The sequence below is a fragment of the Pipra filicauda genome, unplaced genomic scaffold (genome assembly GCF_003945595.2).
Source record: "Pipra filicauda isolate LSUMZ 115617 unplaced genomic scaffold, ASM394559v2 scaffold59_size3379749_pilon, whole genome shotgun sequence".
Taxonomy (NCBI): Eukaryota; Metazoa; Chordata; class Aves; order Passeriformes; family Pipridae; genus Pipra; species Pipra filicauda.
Window position 1 is genome coordinate 1330315 of NW_024104753.1, and position 16426 is coordinate 1346740.

The 16426-nt window shown below is 38.8% G+C and overlaps 1 protein-coding gene across 4 annotated transcripts in view; it reads left to right on the top strand.

Moving 5' to 3' along the window:
* The window catches only part of ROBO1 (roundabout guidance receptor 1), a 715278-nt gene that overhangs the window by 660955 nt on the left and 37897 nt on the right, over positions 1 to 16426 (top strand). For all 4 annotated transcript variants that reach the window (XM_027710067.2, XM_039387924.1, XM_039387925.1 and 1 more), the window contains 4 exons: positions 2736 to 2857; positions 5297 to 5528; positions 6790 to 6911; positions 10441 to 10612. In XM_027710067.2, the coding sequence (XP_027565868.1) occupies positions 2736 to 2857; positions 5297 to 5528; positions 6790 to 6911; positions 10441 to 10612 (648 nt within the window). The remainder of the gene's footprint in view (positions 1 to 2735; positions 2858 to 5296; positions 5529 to 6789; positions 6912 to 10440; positions 10613 to 16426) is intronic.

Below are 16426 nucleotides of genomic sequence, written 5' to 3' on the forward strand. Positions count from 1 at the left end.
CTTCAGAAACTGACCCATTGGCTTATTAAGAGTGTCTGTGTTATATATTTGTTTCTTTGTTTGCACAAGTAAGTACATGTTTGTTTTTGAAAGGAAGTTCTGTAGAGGAAACAAAGCATTTTCTTTTGGTGACTTCTCATTTTTTCTGTAATTGGTCTGAAAGCAAGTCTTGCTGATCTCCCCTGGGGAGTGACCAGTTTCACATTGCTGTCTTTTGGTATTATGTGTTTCTCCTGATGGATGACAATTTCAGTGGATATATGTAGACAGCAGAGGGGTTGCACAGGTTCCTAAGTCTGTTACTAAGGAAAGATTTAGTAACCTTTTACTGATTCCTGATTCCTGGAAATAGAGCAACACATGTTATTATGTGGGCAGGCTGCAGTGTTCTACGGGAGTCTGTTCTTCATGGAGTGTAGTGCAGTTTCATTCCTGAAGACGAGGTATTGTGTCTGTCCCAAATCAACTGATCACTGACCTGATTCTGAGAAACAGCAAATGTTCTGTTCACTCAACTGCATGGTTTATAGTAACATGGAAAAGCTTTGCTGTTCTCTGGGCATCTAGTAGAACTGAAAACCGGAGAGCCACGCAAAACCTCAGTGAAAATAACAACCAATACATGAAATCTTCTTCAACAGTAAGAAATACAGTCAAGTGTCAAGTTCTTCAGAGGTTCTGCTCTTCTTCCAATATCATTTCAGTTTTGTTTAAGTTGTGGTCTAGCTAAAAAAGTCCAAAAATTTCCCAGTTCACTTTTGTCTAGAGGGTGGTATTGTCTTGCTATAATGCATGTCCGGTCCAGGAACCTAACTTACCTTCATCTTTGCACTTTACCAGCATTACCAACCACATGGTTGGGTGTTATCACTGACAGTCCCTGCCTTGGAAGCTTGGAGCTGAAACAAGGAAACACACACATCATTGTATAGCACAGATGTGCAAATGGCTGAGCCTTTGAATAGATTGATTCATATTGCTGATGACTCATCTTCTATGACTAGCGAAGATAGAACTAATTATTCCACTGACTTTCCTCTTACATTCTAAGCAGGGTGTTTAGGCAACACTCCAAACAGAAGCTTCTATCTTTAATGCTTTCAAACTTTGGGAGGAGGGAAATACTCTGATAAATGGACTGTTTGGCAGAACATACTACATGTGGAAATAGCAGTGACTCATCAGAGAGTTTTTTTGTTTTGTTGTTTCGTTGTTATCAGTGTTGCTTGCTAAGAATCCAGATTTGTCACTCACAGACTGCACGCAAACCTCAGTTTGCTTCTTAAACTTTGAAGAAATACCAGCTTCTTGTAAAGGAAGAAGAGGTTTCCTGTGTTGAGGAAACCATATGATAAAAGTCGAGAGTGACATAGGCTTTGTGTGAATGGGAACTATATTTCTGGAAGGAAAGCAGGCCTCATGGCTTGTCCTGATGCAGCCTTACAATGGTTTTACCAATATTTAGTCAGGATTGAAAGCTGATAAATGGAGAATATGACCACCATGCAAAAAGCATGTTTTACAGCTGTTGCACTCACCGATGTAGAAGACACTTAGTAAATGCATCATCTCATCTTTCAAGATAGTCTGCACACCTGCAGTGAGTTATTACAGTAGTTGTACATATATATATATATATATACAGAAATTCTGTATACTGTAGCACTTCTTGAAAGCAGACAGCTATGGAAATTCCCAGGAAATTCCAATCTTCAGAGAACAGAACCCTTGAAGATTTCCTGATGTTGCTTTCTCACTAGAGGAGGTCAGGCGGGGAAGTAGTAGGGCTGGAGCAAAGTTTATGTAATGCATTACTCTATATCTGGAATTAGATTAATTAAAAAAAAAAAGTAAACATTTCAAGTAATTTTCATGAATTTCTCAGCCTGTGATTTTTAATGATACTCAGCATGGTACTTCTTTAAAATTAAGTGATCAAGGAGAGAGGTATGAAATCAATACAGAAACTCTGTCACTCTGCTGTCCATAGTATATGTCTATTTTAGATACACTGTTAGTTCTGCCCTATAAATTTTATGCATCTGACAGTCATCAGTTTCAGTTAAATATGCTTTTCAAGGGTTCAGCATACAAAAAATATGTTTCCATTGTACCATTGAGTATTTTGAGAGGAATTTGTCCCTTCATTGATACGAATAACTCTTCTAGCTATAAGATGGACCAAGTATCAAACGATGCAGACAGGACTTACCCAGGCTCTGCCTCCTGTTTACAGAAGCCACTTACCATAGAGAAGCTGCAGCCATGTGACTAATTTTTCTTTTTCTTTGGTTGTTACATGATTTTGTAGTTAAAAACACTAAGTTTACCAGGAATTTATCTGAAGATACAGCTTTTGGTTTTGCCATTCTTTACAGGTTTCCTGATCTCTTGGAATTTGCAGAACATTTTTTCTTCCCAACAGGAAAGAATAAAGAAATGCTGCTTTAGCCATTTACCAAAGCCATTCTTTAGTGTGGTGTGTCTTTTTCTGCAGCATTTCCCTCGTGTTTCTCTCTGAGGAAGTGCAGTGTATTGATTTGGTACCACCTCAGCACTGGTGATTTGCTCAGGAAAATATTTGATGTAGTTTTTTCTTACATAATTGGGAAGTACTTAGGGTAAACTTTGTAGATGATAGCATCATATACTTTCTGATACATTCATTTGTTTTTATGTGTACTTATTTTAACAATCATATGTACTTGTGAGAATGGAATCTTAAATTATTACAGATGTTCCACCAACAAGCCAAGGTGTGGATCACAAGCAGGTCCAGAGAGAGCTGGGTGACGTGGTATTACATCTGCACAACCCTACTATCCTTTCTTCCTCCTCAATTGAAGTTCATTGGACTGTGAGTATAAATCTGTGTTATGGTGGTGGTTACAGGTACTGCTTAATTGTCCTGCTTTGACTACAGTGGAGTCACACTTCAGGAAGCTGTGTGGTTTGTATGCTTGCAGATCCTTTTTCTCTGGAATGAAGAGACTTGGGCTTTGCTTTCCCACTTCATTAAATTTTGTCCCATTTTCCCCGTCTGTGTCCCCATAGAGAGTGCTGTTTACAACATGGTGAGAGTTTCAGAGTCCTCCTCTGGAAGCTAAAGGACTGATCAAAGGCCTCCTAAGTCATGTCATTTGAAGCCTTTGCACTGCTTTCAGGAGGGAGTGTATCAGTCCCCTAATGAGATAGCACGGGCACTTCCCTGTCTGTCAGTCACCAGTGCAGAGAAATACTGCATAATTCTGTTTGAAAGTGTTACCTCCATCCTGCAGACATACTGACAAACACACCCAAATCCATATAGCCTCATCTGAACCTATGCTTCCCTGCTGTCCTGGGAGTACATATGGTACAGAGAGAGGAGATGAAAAGGGCAGTGTCACATTGGTGTGAGGTGGGAGGCAGCAGGAAGTTGGCCACGTGGAGGATATCACAGAGGAAATGAGGGAGTGAGGAAACAATGCTCTAGGAGTCCTGAAGCAAGGAGGATGGGAATATACATAAAAAAAGATTCAGGTAGACTTACAAGGCTGAGGTGTCAGTGTGAGAAAGGATTAAAAATGGCTCACTGTGAGAGACTTTTGGCAATCCTGAGCTAGAAATAAAGACAGAGGGTAATGTGGGAAACTGCAAATAGTGAACAATGAGGTAAGAAAATGTAATTCAAAGAAGAGCAGTTTTAAAATGAAATGCAGAATGAAGAAAAAATTGGGGATGTAATTATACCAGGTACAGGGGTAAAACCATAGGGAGTGAGCTTTGAGGTCTTTTTACGACTTCCACCGGAACATGTCAATATATTGATGGGGATAGTGTGGACGAGCACAGGCTGCAGCCCCTGCCATGTCATGGCAGGATTTTTTGAACAGGAACAAAGGGATTTTTGACTTTGTAGAGGAGCTGTAGCCCAAAGGAGTCCTGGTCCATGGCCAGGGCTTCTCAGTGCTGCAAGAATACCAATAATATGTGCTGCACCATAATACAGTAATACTGTTGCACAGTAATTACACTCTCACCTGCAACATGGCCACCTGCAGCAGGCAATCTCCTGTTTTAGCTAATAACATTAAAACATCTTCAAGGTTCCTAGCACGATTTTGCTTGACCTTTCCTTGTAGAACAACCTTTTCCAGAAAGGCATTTTTTGTCAGTCTCTGGGGTAGCCTGTGGCTTCTCTACAATTTCAAAAATAAGCATTACCTCACTTTCGGCTAACACACAGATTCTTTATGTGATTATTAAAAATGAAATATGTTGCTTTTCGGAGTAAAATTGCAAGCACACAGTTTTTTAATATCACTGTATGAGATTTTTTGAAAACAGGGAAAGTCTGTGCACTTTAAAAATTTTTATTGTGGTTGTAATTGGACTTTCTTATCCACTAGAAATTGAAATTAGTAGTTAAAAGATAGTGTATGCTTCATGACAGATCACATGTACATGATAGCTTTCTGTTTCAGTTATAGCCAAACATATTGAATGCATCCTTATTTACATTAAGATCTTTTTCTCCATACAGTTGATATAAAATTACTTTGGTCTAAAAAGCGTTCAGGAGCACTAAGCATCAGCTTGATCTGTGTTTCCAAGTCTCATCCATGTTGCCATACTGAGTTTTATGAGCCTCCCCAGAGCCCTCTTGGAACAGCCCTTTCCTTCCATCAGAACATCCTCCTGATGAGGGGGTGGACATGGGGGAAGCGCTTGGACAGATCTGACAGAGCCCAGCCACAGCCATGGAGAAGGTGCCAGCTGGCTGTCCTTCCAATTCACTTTCTCCAAAGTGAAGCAGGCAGGAAGCAGTGCTCATTGCTTGGGTTTTGGGAAGCTTCTACATCTCAGGACGGTTGGCAGGCTCTCTCTTTGGTCTCCATATTCATCACCCTGAGCTGTGGCACTGTAGATCCCTCTTTCCCTGTGTGCCCCCTGTGCTGCTGTGCAAATTCAGGTGGGCAGAAGTCTGGCCTGTGCCGAGCTGTGTCACCCTGTGGATGCAAAGACTGTTCATTTCATGGAGCCGAGACATATTATACAACTCCGTTATCCGCCTTTAATGCCTTCCTAAATCCAGGGAAACCAGCACAGTTCTACCAGCATCAAGCAGATTAATGCACTTGCAAGTCAGGCCTGTAATTTGCTGTTAATGCAAGAAGCCTTTGTCTGCTGTGGCAGTGATGTTTACTTTGAGTAACACGAGCGGGGTGGCCCAGGGACCGGGCACAGTGTCACGGGCATCGTCCCTGGTTCCTGTCTGTTTATGGACGTGTTCTGTGTTCTGCTGTCTTGCCAGGTGGACCAGCAATCCCAGTACATTCAAGGATATAAAATTCTGTATCGGCCTACACCAGCATCCTACGGAGAGTCAGAGTGGTTAATCTTTGAAGTGAGGACTCCAACCAAAAACAGCGTTATCATTCCCGAGCTGAAGAAAGGCGTAAACTACGAAATCAAGGCCCGCCCTTTTTTTAATGAGTTTCAGGGAGCAGACAGTGAAGTGAAATTTGCAAAGACCCTGGAAGAAGGCAAGTAGGAGCCAGACTGTCTTCATCTTTCCTTTTTGAAGTAGCAGTCTGGCCAGCTTTCCTCTGATATGTTCATTATTTGATTTTGTTTGAAGTGCGTGCCGTTTGAGAGCAGCAATCTGTGGCAGAGGAGGCTGTGTCGGACTGATCATTATGTGAATTGTTTGGTGACACAGAAGTAAATATTCAGAGCCAGGCACGAGAGACAGAGAGAGAGGGATGTGCAAAAATCCCCTCCAACACACAATGGGAAATGCACTTCTTTATCTTCCCTGCAGTGTGCACTCCTCCCTGCTGAGTTCATGGGCTGGTCACAAGTGACTTCTGTCAGATTCAAGCACTTGCTAATCACTATCTTGAGTAGATAGCAGACACCACAGAAATCATCAAAGCGCTGCAGCTGAGGGAATGGAAACCATGCTTTTTAGAAGGCTTTTATATCTGGATCAATCAGTGAGACAAAGTGAAAAGATGAATGAAGGCAACAGATATAGTGGACTAAATTATGCATTTCCATCTCATACATGTGTTAAAAAGAGAAGGTTCATAAAGCTCTTCCTTTTGTTGCTGCACAGGTATAATGAGTGTGCAAGGTGGCCAGTGCCTTCAGTGCCTCTGCTAGGGTGTACAGCCTTTCCCCTTCTGTCCTCCTTCCCCATTATAAATACCCTGTAGCTCCAGTTTATTGCTGCAAGTGGTTCAAGAGGTGTGCATAGCTGCATTCATCCCAAGCATCAGCTAAGCATCCGGTTTTTAGGAGGACTATTTCAAATGCAAACCATAAATTATTGTTATAAATGTGTTAATATTTGTGTAAACACATGCTGTCCTGATTTTAATAAGTTTCATATTACTCATTATTATTTACACACTAGAGGAAAATGAAGTTTAGATTGGGGTCAGTTTAGAGTTTTTATTTTTCAAAACTGTTGGTGCTGGGTGAGATGATTTGAGACCATTGATGAAATCAATGCTCAAGACTGTGACATTCAGGTAAAGGGTATCTGAGCTTGGAGAGTCTAGTGATGAGTGTGACTTTACCTGTCCTACACAGCAAGACTACTGCAGAACCCAGGAGCCTGGTTGCAGTTTGACACACTTTCCTTCCATATCGTTTTACCCTGTAGTCAGGGCTGCCCTCATTGAAGGATGGGGCACAAAAGATTGCATTTGTATAGCCCAGAAACCATCTTCCTCTTTAAAAACCCTGCTTCTGGGTGTGACAAACATAACTGTTCAATCCTTCTTTCCAAACAAACAGCTCCTAGTGCTCCACCTCAGAGTGTTTCAGTAACTAAGAACGATGGGAACGGGACAGCAATCGTGGTCACCTGGCAGCCACCCCCCGAGGACAACCAGAACGGGATGGTTCAGGAATATAAGGTACTGCTGGCATGCCTTGGTCCCCTGGCAGAGCGACTATGGCCAGGTAGTGAGGGATGGGCTGTTCGTGGGTGCTTGGCTCCATCTTCTGGTTACTCAGAGAAAATGGGATAGAAAATCACTGCTTTGACTCAAACTCCATATTTAGTAGTTCTGCCTAGATGGTGGAAAGGCAATTAAAACAGCCTCCATAAATCAAAGCAAAGGGTCAGCACTTAATTAAAACAGATACATCCTTTGCCTTCATTAAAACTTGAGAAATGCACACTCAAGTAGAGGGGGAACCACACCTGTATGAGAACCATTTTGTGACTCTAAGGCATTGGCCAAGGTAGTAAATATAAACAGGCTTAATGAGTTGAAAAGCTTAGGGATAATAATTAACAGTGTTAAGATCTGAGTAAATTATGCGTAACTGGGTAGTTGAAACAAACGGAAAGCTTTCAAGAGAAGAATGTGCTTGTATAATAATAAATCTATTTAGTGTACAGAAATTTTTCTTTTCTTCCAAACACAGTTCTCATTATGCTATTTAACTTTTAACTATTTGAAAGTACATCATAAATATTTATTATTTGATGTTCATTTACAAACAGTTCAAATTTTTTTGTGATAATTTACATAGCAAAGTAAATGAAGCTTATTTTTCCTAAGCAAGCTACGAATGTTTTGAATGTCTAGTTGTGGATATCAAGTAAGCTTTGTAGCCATGGAGAGGCAGGAGCTTTGGTTTCAGTCTTCTGCAAATGCGTATGATTGAGAAAATCTTTCAAATGAGAATGTCTTGGCTACTTTTCAGGTTTAAACACAGTGCTATAAACATATATTCCTAGCCATCAAAACTCATTCTGATGTTTCTTTTCCCTGAGTAGAAATGGAAAAGGGAAGAGATTGCTAAGCTTCATGGTCAATTTAGAATAATAAAACCCTTTTCAGAACCTGGTCAACTGGTAAAAAAATCCGTTTATGGCTTAGTTTCAGATATATAATGTAATTGGAAAAAAAATACTTGTGAAGTTATTTCATTTAAAGACAGACCTTGAGCTGGAGAGATGGAATTATTTCCAACAAGAAACTACATGAGAGGAGTGTTAAGGTTGCAAGGACACCACAATAAAAGTCAGGAAATTCCCATTTCTGAGTAGATATAATACCTACCCCACCTGCTAGCATTCTGAGGGAATAGGCTATCAGATGGAGGAGCAAGCATCCTGCAGTGCTTGTGTGGCAGTAGATGGCACAGTGGCACGTTTCACATCTACGTTTCTTGTGTTGATGCTATTGTTTTCCTTTGTACTTTTCACCACGGACAGAAAACAGACACAATGAATATATATGTCATTGCTCTTTAAGTTGCTACGTGTAACTAGTGGTTTTGTCTAAAAACTAAATAAATGCAGAACTAGTTATTTAAGGTTAAAAACTAATAACAAGAAAAAAACCGAAGTCACGTGAAATTTTCTCTTTTTTGTTTCCTTTTTTGTTTTTCTATCTTTTATGTTTTCTCCCAGGAAAAAAAAAAAAAAAAGATATGCATATGTGTGGGAATTCATTGTTTTCTCAGCAACTCAAATCAAAGGCAAGAGTATACCTACTTTAATTAAAGGATAAACTAAATAGGAAGAAGTATACCATCTTAATTGAAGAAGTGACAGTATCACAAACAAAAAGCCAGAAATTCAAATTCACAGCAGAAATCATTTTTTCCTTTCTTACCATGAAGTTAGAAATTCTCTTGTTATACTAATTCTTTCTTCACTTATGCATCTGTTATAATGTGAATTCATCCTTGTTTTCTAGCACTGTAAAAGTTCATTTTCACTTGCCTATTGAGCTATACAATCAATATAGTATTGTACTGAACAACCTGATGTTTAACATAACATTATTGTTTCTTTTATCATGCATTTCTTCATGTACTTGAGTGCCTAAGAACAGAACTTTTTTTCCTGAATTAGTAGTTCGTAGTCACAAGCACATAATAAATTGTTTCCATTGTTTGCATATGCACCATTTTACAGGGTGGCAGTAACAGTTTCTGTGAAAATTACTGCAGTCAAAATGTAGATTTAAATGTTTTCTTCGACACTTAATCGAGTTCCTATTTACATAAGAGCATTTTCATGACCATCCTCTAGGATCTAAGAACAGTATTAGTTATAATTTTACTAGAAGTACTGACTGAAAAAGTCTCTATATAGTATCAGAATACAAACAGGAGGTTCTCTTTGTGTGCTCTGACCTGCTCTGCAGCAGCACTTATGTATATCCTGTGTTGGGATTCGATTTCAAAGGGACTTAAAGTACATTTCACATCCTCACAGTGTCCCACTAGCCTTGTTTCAATCCTTGGCATTCAGAGAAGGAAAAAGGGTCTTACAGCATCCTGAAGGTGAGATAAAATTTCCAGTGTCCAGGCAGAAAGGGCCGTGGCAATTGTTCTACATGTGAAACTGTAGCTCACTCACCTGGCAATCTCCACTGCAGCAGAATTGCACGAGGGATTTAAAGCAGCTATCTGGGTACTAAATCTTTTAGGAGCTCCATATGTCAAAAGCAAAATCTTCCCTCCTATGTACAATCAGCCCAGGCTCAGATGTACTGCTGTTCTCAGCCAGGTTTGCTTCTTTACACATAAAGTACTGAATTTAACTAATTTAACTTTCTGGATAGATGTTCTTTGTAGAGCAATGCATTTGTGGAAAGGGGACAGAACCGAAATCAACAGAGCTTCATCTTTTTTTTTTAGCAGATCTAGATTGGCTGCTACTTCACCTTGAATTGTTCAACCATAATCTTAAAAAGCATTTGCCACATCAGTGGTTCAGGCCTACAAGGATAAAAATATCTCATCATCTTGTTTCTCCCATATCATTCAGTGTCACTAATATAATTTGCAAAGTGGTGATTTGAAGTCACTAAACCTGTATCCTGGTCTAGATCTCAAAAAATGAGATCTGATGTCATGCTGTTGTCTCTCAATTAGAAGACAGAAAATCATTCAGTCTTTGTCTCTTGCTGCCATCTTTAAAAAAAAAAAAAAAGAAAAAGATACCACTTGGATCCCAGCATGGCATCAGTTCTCTTGTGATGTCATGTGATAAAAGACTTGCTCATGCACTTGAGTGATGAAAGCCTTGCTTGACAAATAATTCCTGAGTAAGAGAATGACAAATTCATTTAACCAAATGCTCTTACTTAGCTGTTTATGTGAACAGTTCTTGGCTACAGGGCTTCCCTTTCTTGTTCTGTGCTACTGATGCTTTTGGTTTTATTAACACCAGTTGAACTGTAAATGATTTATGACAAACGCATCAAATAATTGTAGTAGTTGGATCTGCTCTTTGGAACAAAAAGTACCTTTTCATTATTCGTAGAGTGCCTAGGACAGCAATCCATGACTGCAGGTGTAGTGACAAAGTGTAAATTCCTTTATCCAGAAGAAGAGAATGTGTCATCTTTCCTTCTGCTTATCCTTCGGTGCTGAATGTTGAACATTTATACATACCATGCACTTACTTCCCCTCAGGTTTGGTGTCTTGGCAATGAAAGTCGATACCATATAAACAAGACAGTGGATGGTACCACCTTTTCCGTAGTCATCCCCTCCCTAGTTCCTGGTATTCGATACAGCGTGGAAGTGGCAGCGAGTACTGGGGCAGGACCTGGAGTGAAAAGCGATCCCCAGTTTATCCAGTTAGGTAAGCTTGCTGGTAATCCTGCCTCTTGGTTTCCATGATTTCTGTTTGTTTACTTTTGTCTTTTATGGCACCGGGAATACTTTCAAGACAAGTGAAATAGATAGCGTTACTTGATCCTTGGAATAGCAGGATTTGGCATTTCTGGTTTAAAACTTCCCTTAGAACTGCATTCTAAAGATGGGGTTATAACAACACGGTTTTTTTAGTCTCCCAGTTCAGGAGTTTGGTTGTTGACTTTTCAAAGTGAATTTTCAGCCTTAAGACTGGTGTAATAAAACATGTAGGGGAGCATGAATCACTAAGTCTTGAATCACTTTAGTTTAGGGATGTAATTTGTCTTGATCAGATTTTATCTTTATTGAAAAAAAAAAACAACCAAGCATGCTAAAATTAGGCACAATAAATATCAACTCTGTGTGAGAGCTAGTAAATAACCTGAGTACAGGAAAAGGAGGTACCCAGATGATTTACAATAATCTTGACCTTCTAATTTCATTAACACCAAACATCTCTGTCATAAATGCACATCAGGGGCATTGCTCCTGGAGCTTTCTGGGAGAAATGCATCTTTGCTGTTGGTTACCTGAAGATTACTTAAAGTAACTTTAAGTGTAGTCATATGCTGCTTTACTAGTATGCCTGTAGCAAAATACCTTATCCTTACAGTATATAGTTGTGAAAGCAAACTCAGCATGTTGCTTTGGGCTTTACGTCCCGTCTGTCTCTCTATCATTAGTAAATCTTCCTTCTTATTTCACTTGTATTTAAAAATCTGTAATTAACAGCATGTGAAAACAAGGCAGAGCAACTAATATGGAATATTATATGTACGTTTCCTTGGCTATTAAAGTGAAGTCCCTCTTTAACTTAGTTAAATTATGCAGGCATATGACTCCCAATTACATTGATAGAGATTTTACCACAAAATTACACACTGATTCTATGATATTGCATTAATGTGGAATTAGTACAGGAAAACCCCATGGTTATTTGTTGGATTGCTCTTTCCTATGGCCAGCTACCATTCACAGCTTCCTACAGTCAGCTTTCCAGTCAGCTTTCTGGGCTTAAGTTCTGAAAATTCTACATTAGTGAGGCTTATGAGGATAACCTCAAATGTTCAAATCCAAAAATTTCATAACTGCTTTTTTTTTTTTTCCCATTTCTCTGATGATAAGCAAATACTAAATGAAGGTGAATTTTGTAATGGAGCTTAATCGCTTTGAGGTTTTAGTATGTGGAAAAAGAAACAAGTGAGACTGTCAGGGTAAGATTTTTGCCTGCTCCTGGATTCTTGGCTTTTACTGGGACTATGTTAGAAAACGAGAAGCAATCACACACCTCAAAAGGTGTGTAGATGTGCAAGTCTAGTAGAATACATGTATTTCCTTGTGGTTGGAGTTTGCTTTCGTAGTGTTCACTACTTGCTTCTAATTAAGTGACATGACCAGTTCTAGATATGCTGTAGTAGATCCCATAATTTGGTTGTTTCATGGCGAAGATCTGGACACAGGAATCTTGTGGACATCCATGCCACAGGAAACATCACAAATAAATACCTAGACAGTACTGCAGAAGGCTGCTGAAAATTTGTACTTAAATTTAAGGAGTAATATTCTTTGGTAGCATAGATCAACCTAAAATCATCCAGGTAGAAGAATGGCTGCAGTTTATCCAACTCTACCCTGTGATACAAGTTCCCTCAAGGAACAAGCTCCCTCAAGGAATTGCATTCTTAGTTTTTAGAAGTGCTCCCAGCGTGGGGGTGGAACATTAGAGTTTTCTGGTAGCTTTCTGAAGAAAGGAAATTAATTTGTTGATGTCATCAATTGGCACTTCTCACCAGCGATAAATTACATGGTTCCAGAGAGAGGGAAGGGAGGCCAAGGAGGAGGAGGGAAGAGGACTAGGGATGCTGCTTTTAGAAGGTTTGAAGCTGTCCTCACTCCCTGTACCTACATGCTCTAGAAACGACATACTTGCCACCAACAGCTTCAGGTTTCTACATTTCTGGCACTGACCCCAACTATTCCTTTAGGAAGTCTTTTCCTGATATCTGAATTAGTACAACCTTTCCTTTTTCTAAAAAAAAAAAAAAGTAAAATAAGAATTCCTTGTGTGGAAACAGAATATACTATATGATTTAGAGGTTCACTTTTTTTAAGGAACTTTTCATTAAAATCTGACATCTCTCTGCATAATGTGTTTTTCTTACAAAAATGTGAGACTAGGTTGTGGCTGGCTCTGGAGCATCCAAATAAGAGGGGTTTTTCCTCAGTGTAGCCTACTGTCTTGTACAGTGACCTCAGTTTGAGTCCGTGTGCTGTGTGGGGTGCTCCCCACAGATGAGACATGCCTGGGCAGAGTCTCAACCAGATGTGTGACAGGAGGAAGCTTCACCTTTTGGAGGTCGCCTTCCAGAATGAGAGCAAGAGGGGAGGACAGGAGACACTGGATTCCCTGGGAGCTGAGGCGTGCAATCACAGTCCCATGCATCAACTGAGCTGTGATAAATGACCTTGTGCACGCACTTAACCTGTTACAAAGACAGGTACAAATTGTAAGCCCGAAGCTTTTTCATTTTCCACGTCTCAGCTGACATGAAGCAGCTCACTGAGCTGTGGTACCCCAGACTTCCCGTGCCACCAGGGACAAGACAACAGTCTGACTGGGTTGTTATTCATAAAATCACCTTCCAGTGTTTAAAATCATGAGATCAACTGAAAAATCATATGCCTTCTTAAAGCACACCCCCCCCCATGAGGCTTCTGAATTTTCCTCTAGGCTTTTGAATGACCTTTTAAAGCTTTCTGTGGAATTCCAAGGACCGGAAAACAATTGGTTTGTTTATTTTAAAAGGAAATGTGCTATTTTACATAAAGAAAGACTGCAAGAGCTTTGTTGTTAGGGAAAAAAAATTATTTTTTGAGACCTAGACATAGCTTGCTGTATTATACTTATAATACTGTGCTGTGGAGAAACAAAATCATAGAATTTCAATAGACATTTTGTCTTGTCACAACACGTAACTTGAAGGCATCGTTTACAAAAATACTTTATATAAAAAGATGAGAATTGGCACAACATTTTTTTGCTGATCTCTAGCCTAACTTTTGCAAAGTAATAGGTTACCACCTATGGGAGCTTGGCAGTATTACCTATGCTTGTTGACAAATAAGTAGTGACATTGGAACATATTGCAGCACACTTTGTTTCCAGTACCAGCTCTGAGAAGCCCTACAACTGTGGTTAATGTTACTCTCAAACACACAGTTTGTATGAATATATGGTATGCAGCTATTTGTTATTAGATGTCACAGTTAAAGGTTGAGCGTAATATTCAACCATTGGATGTCTCAAGTGTACAAAACACAAGAAAGTCTCATCGAATCTTTATTATTCTAATTGCTTCATTTAGGAGATGTGATTTGGGAACTAGCTAGCATGTCTTCAGGGCATTCTGTCAACCCCTTTTTTGTTGATATTTTTGTTTGTGGCCTGAAAACGACTTGAAGAAAATAATCTTTTTTTTTTTCCATCTCAGCAAACCAGTTTGGTGCTGTCTCCTCCAACTGTATGTTATAAGATAGAAGTGCAATAATGATATTTTACCAGTTTTGGAAGCATACGTAACTAGAAAGGAGACAAAATAGCATATTCTTATGCTGGTAATATTTTACCAAATAATTTTCATATTGCATCACGGACATATATTTGAGAAGACACTTGGACAATATGTTACAGGTTCCAGGTGTTTTGCAAGTTTTTAATTGTGAGAATTAACAGTGTTAACAGCACTTAGATATTTCTCCTTACTGTTTGTACATTTTGAGTACTGAATGAGACATGCATGTGGAAAAGTACCATTCCATAGGTTGTACATGTGCAAGGCCAAGTTAAGGTTCCTTGCACACCTGTGAACCTTGAATTTCCAGTCTTTTTTTGAATCTTTGGCATTCCAATCTTAATTGTATACTAATCTTTAATTTATGCTTTAGCAACTTAATGATAGTTTTTATGTTATTATTATTTGTATGAATATTTAACATCAGGGAATTAGAGGTTCCAGTTCTTCTCTGTGTAAATTCTAATTAGTTTTCATTGAAGTTTGAAACTTGGAGCTTCAAGACAGTCGAATCAAGTAGCTTATGAGCAATAGCCATAGCAACATTATCTGTGATTAAAAAGAATGCTCTTATCTTGGGGTAGAAGAAGGCATGAGTCACTGTGATAATATGCTGGTTTTAGGGAGTTGTGGGATCAGCCTGCTCCAACAACTCTGAGGCATTTTCAAGTACATTAAATGCTGCGGCTGCTGCTCTGGCAATAGGATGCACTTTGCTGTAGAATGTTTATATTCACTTATTATTTTGGCACATCTCCCCGAGGAGTGCAAGCAGCAACAGGAATGTTCATTATGAACCATTTATATTTCAATCAAAGCTTCCAGAAATTTCCTGGGATGAAGAAAAAGTATGTTTTTTTTTTTGTTGTTCAGGAGCTTTTTTCATGACTGATCATTGAGGATTGAGGGCTGTTGTGGAGAGGGAAGATGTCCTTCTCAAAGAAAGGCTTCTGAGATAAAGTTCCTGGAAATTTTTAGGGATAAGGAGTTCACTAGATTTCCTTCCCTTTGCTTTATATTTAGCTTACTTTCTATTTTTGAATTATAAGAGAAGTAGGACATGGGTCAAATGGGACCTCTTGAAATCCTTTCCATCTCCTTTTGTCTGATGCTGAGTGTGAATATAGACACGTTTTTCTCTTCACTATGTGTGTAAATAAATACCAGCTAATGGAATAGCTCTAACAGTCCACCCATATACAATGTGCCATAAGCCTAATTTCTTAAAAGAAAGTATATTATTTTGCTTGCAATGACAAGTCAAATAATAGCATGAAATTAATGTTAATTAAAAATTAGAATAATAAACGTTCAAAGAGATTCTGCAGGATTTTATAGTCTTCAGACAGGCATTGACTGAGCAATGCAAAATGTTTCTGTATGTGAAAGTACTGTCTTTCTATATGGCTGAATGGTTGACATGTTTAAAAGGCATTCTTATTTGTTTTTTGAGTTAGTGATTATTTTTTTCTCCCGGATTTATTGTTTTAAATATATCTATTTTAAGGATTAGAGAAAAATATTTATTAGTCTTCCGAATTTATTCAGGACCATAGATTCTCCATAAATCTTTTACTCTATTCCATTTCATTGTAGAAAGTAGTGTAGCTGTTTAAAAATGCAGAAATTATGCATTTTGAAAAGAGACTGATGATGCAAGTTTTCATATCTTAATATGGCCTCAGCTGCAGAGAGACAAAAGATGAGATAGAGAGTGACAGCTTTAATTCATTGGTCACAGTATACTTTATACATTTAAGCCCATCTGGCCACTTGTGTGGAACTTCACTTGGCTGTCTCCATAAAATCTGAAGCAACCCATCTTAACCTTGCACAAATAGGCATGAAATCCATAAACCCAGCAGACACAAAGGGTGTATTAGTAAGAAAAGAATGAGTCTGCCTGGTGAACTTTCAGGCTAGGCAGTGCACTTAGGATCACAGAAGATAAAGGGACCTGAAATATGAAATAAAATTTCCAATAAGGTGGCAGTCAGAGACAGGGGTGATTTCTCAGCAAAATAGATATATGACTTTAATGTTGCAAAGACTGGAATTTGGAATTCTTCATTGGAAGAAGCTTATTAATTTAACCATTTCCCATTCAAAAAGGTGTCATTTTCCAGAGGGGGTTTGTCATTTGTATAATTTGCTGTGATTCAATCTCTTGTTTGTATTTCAATTTCTTA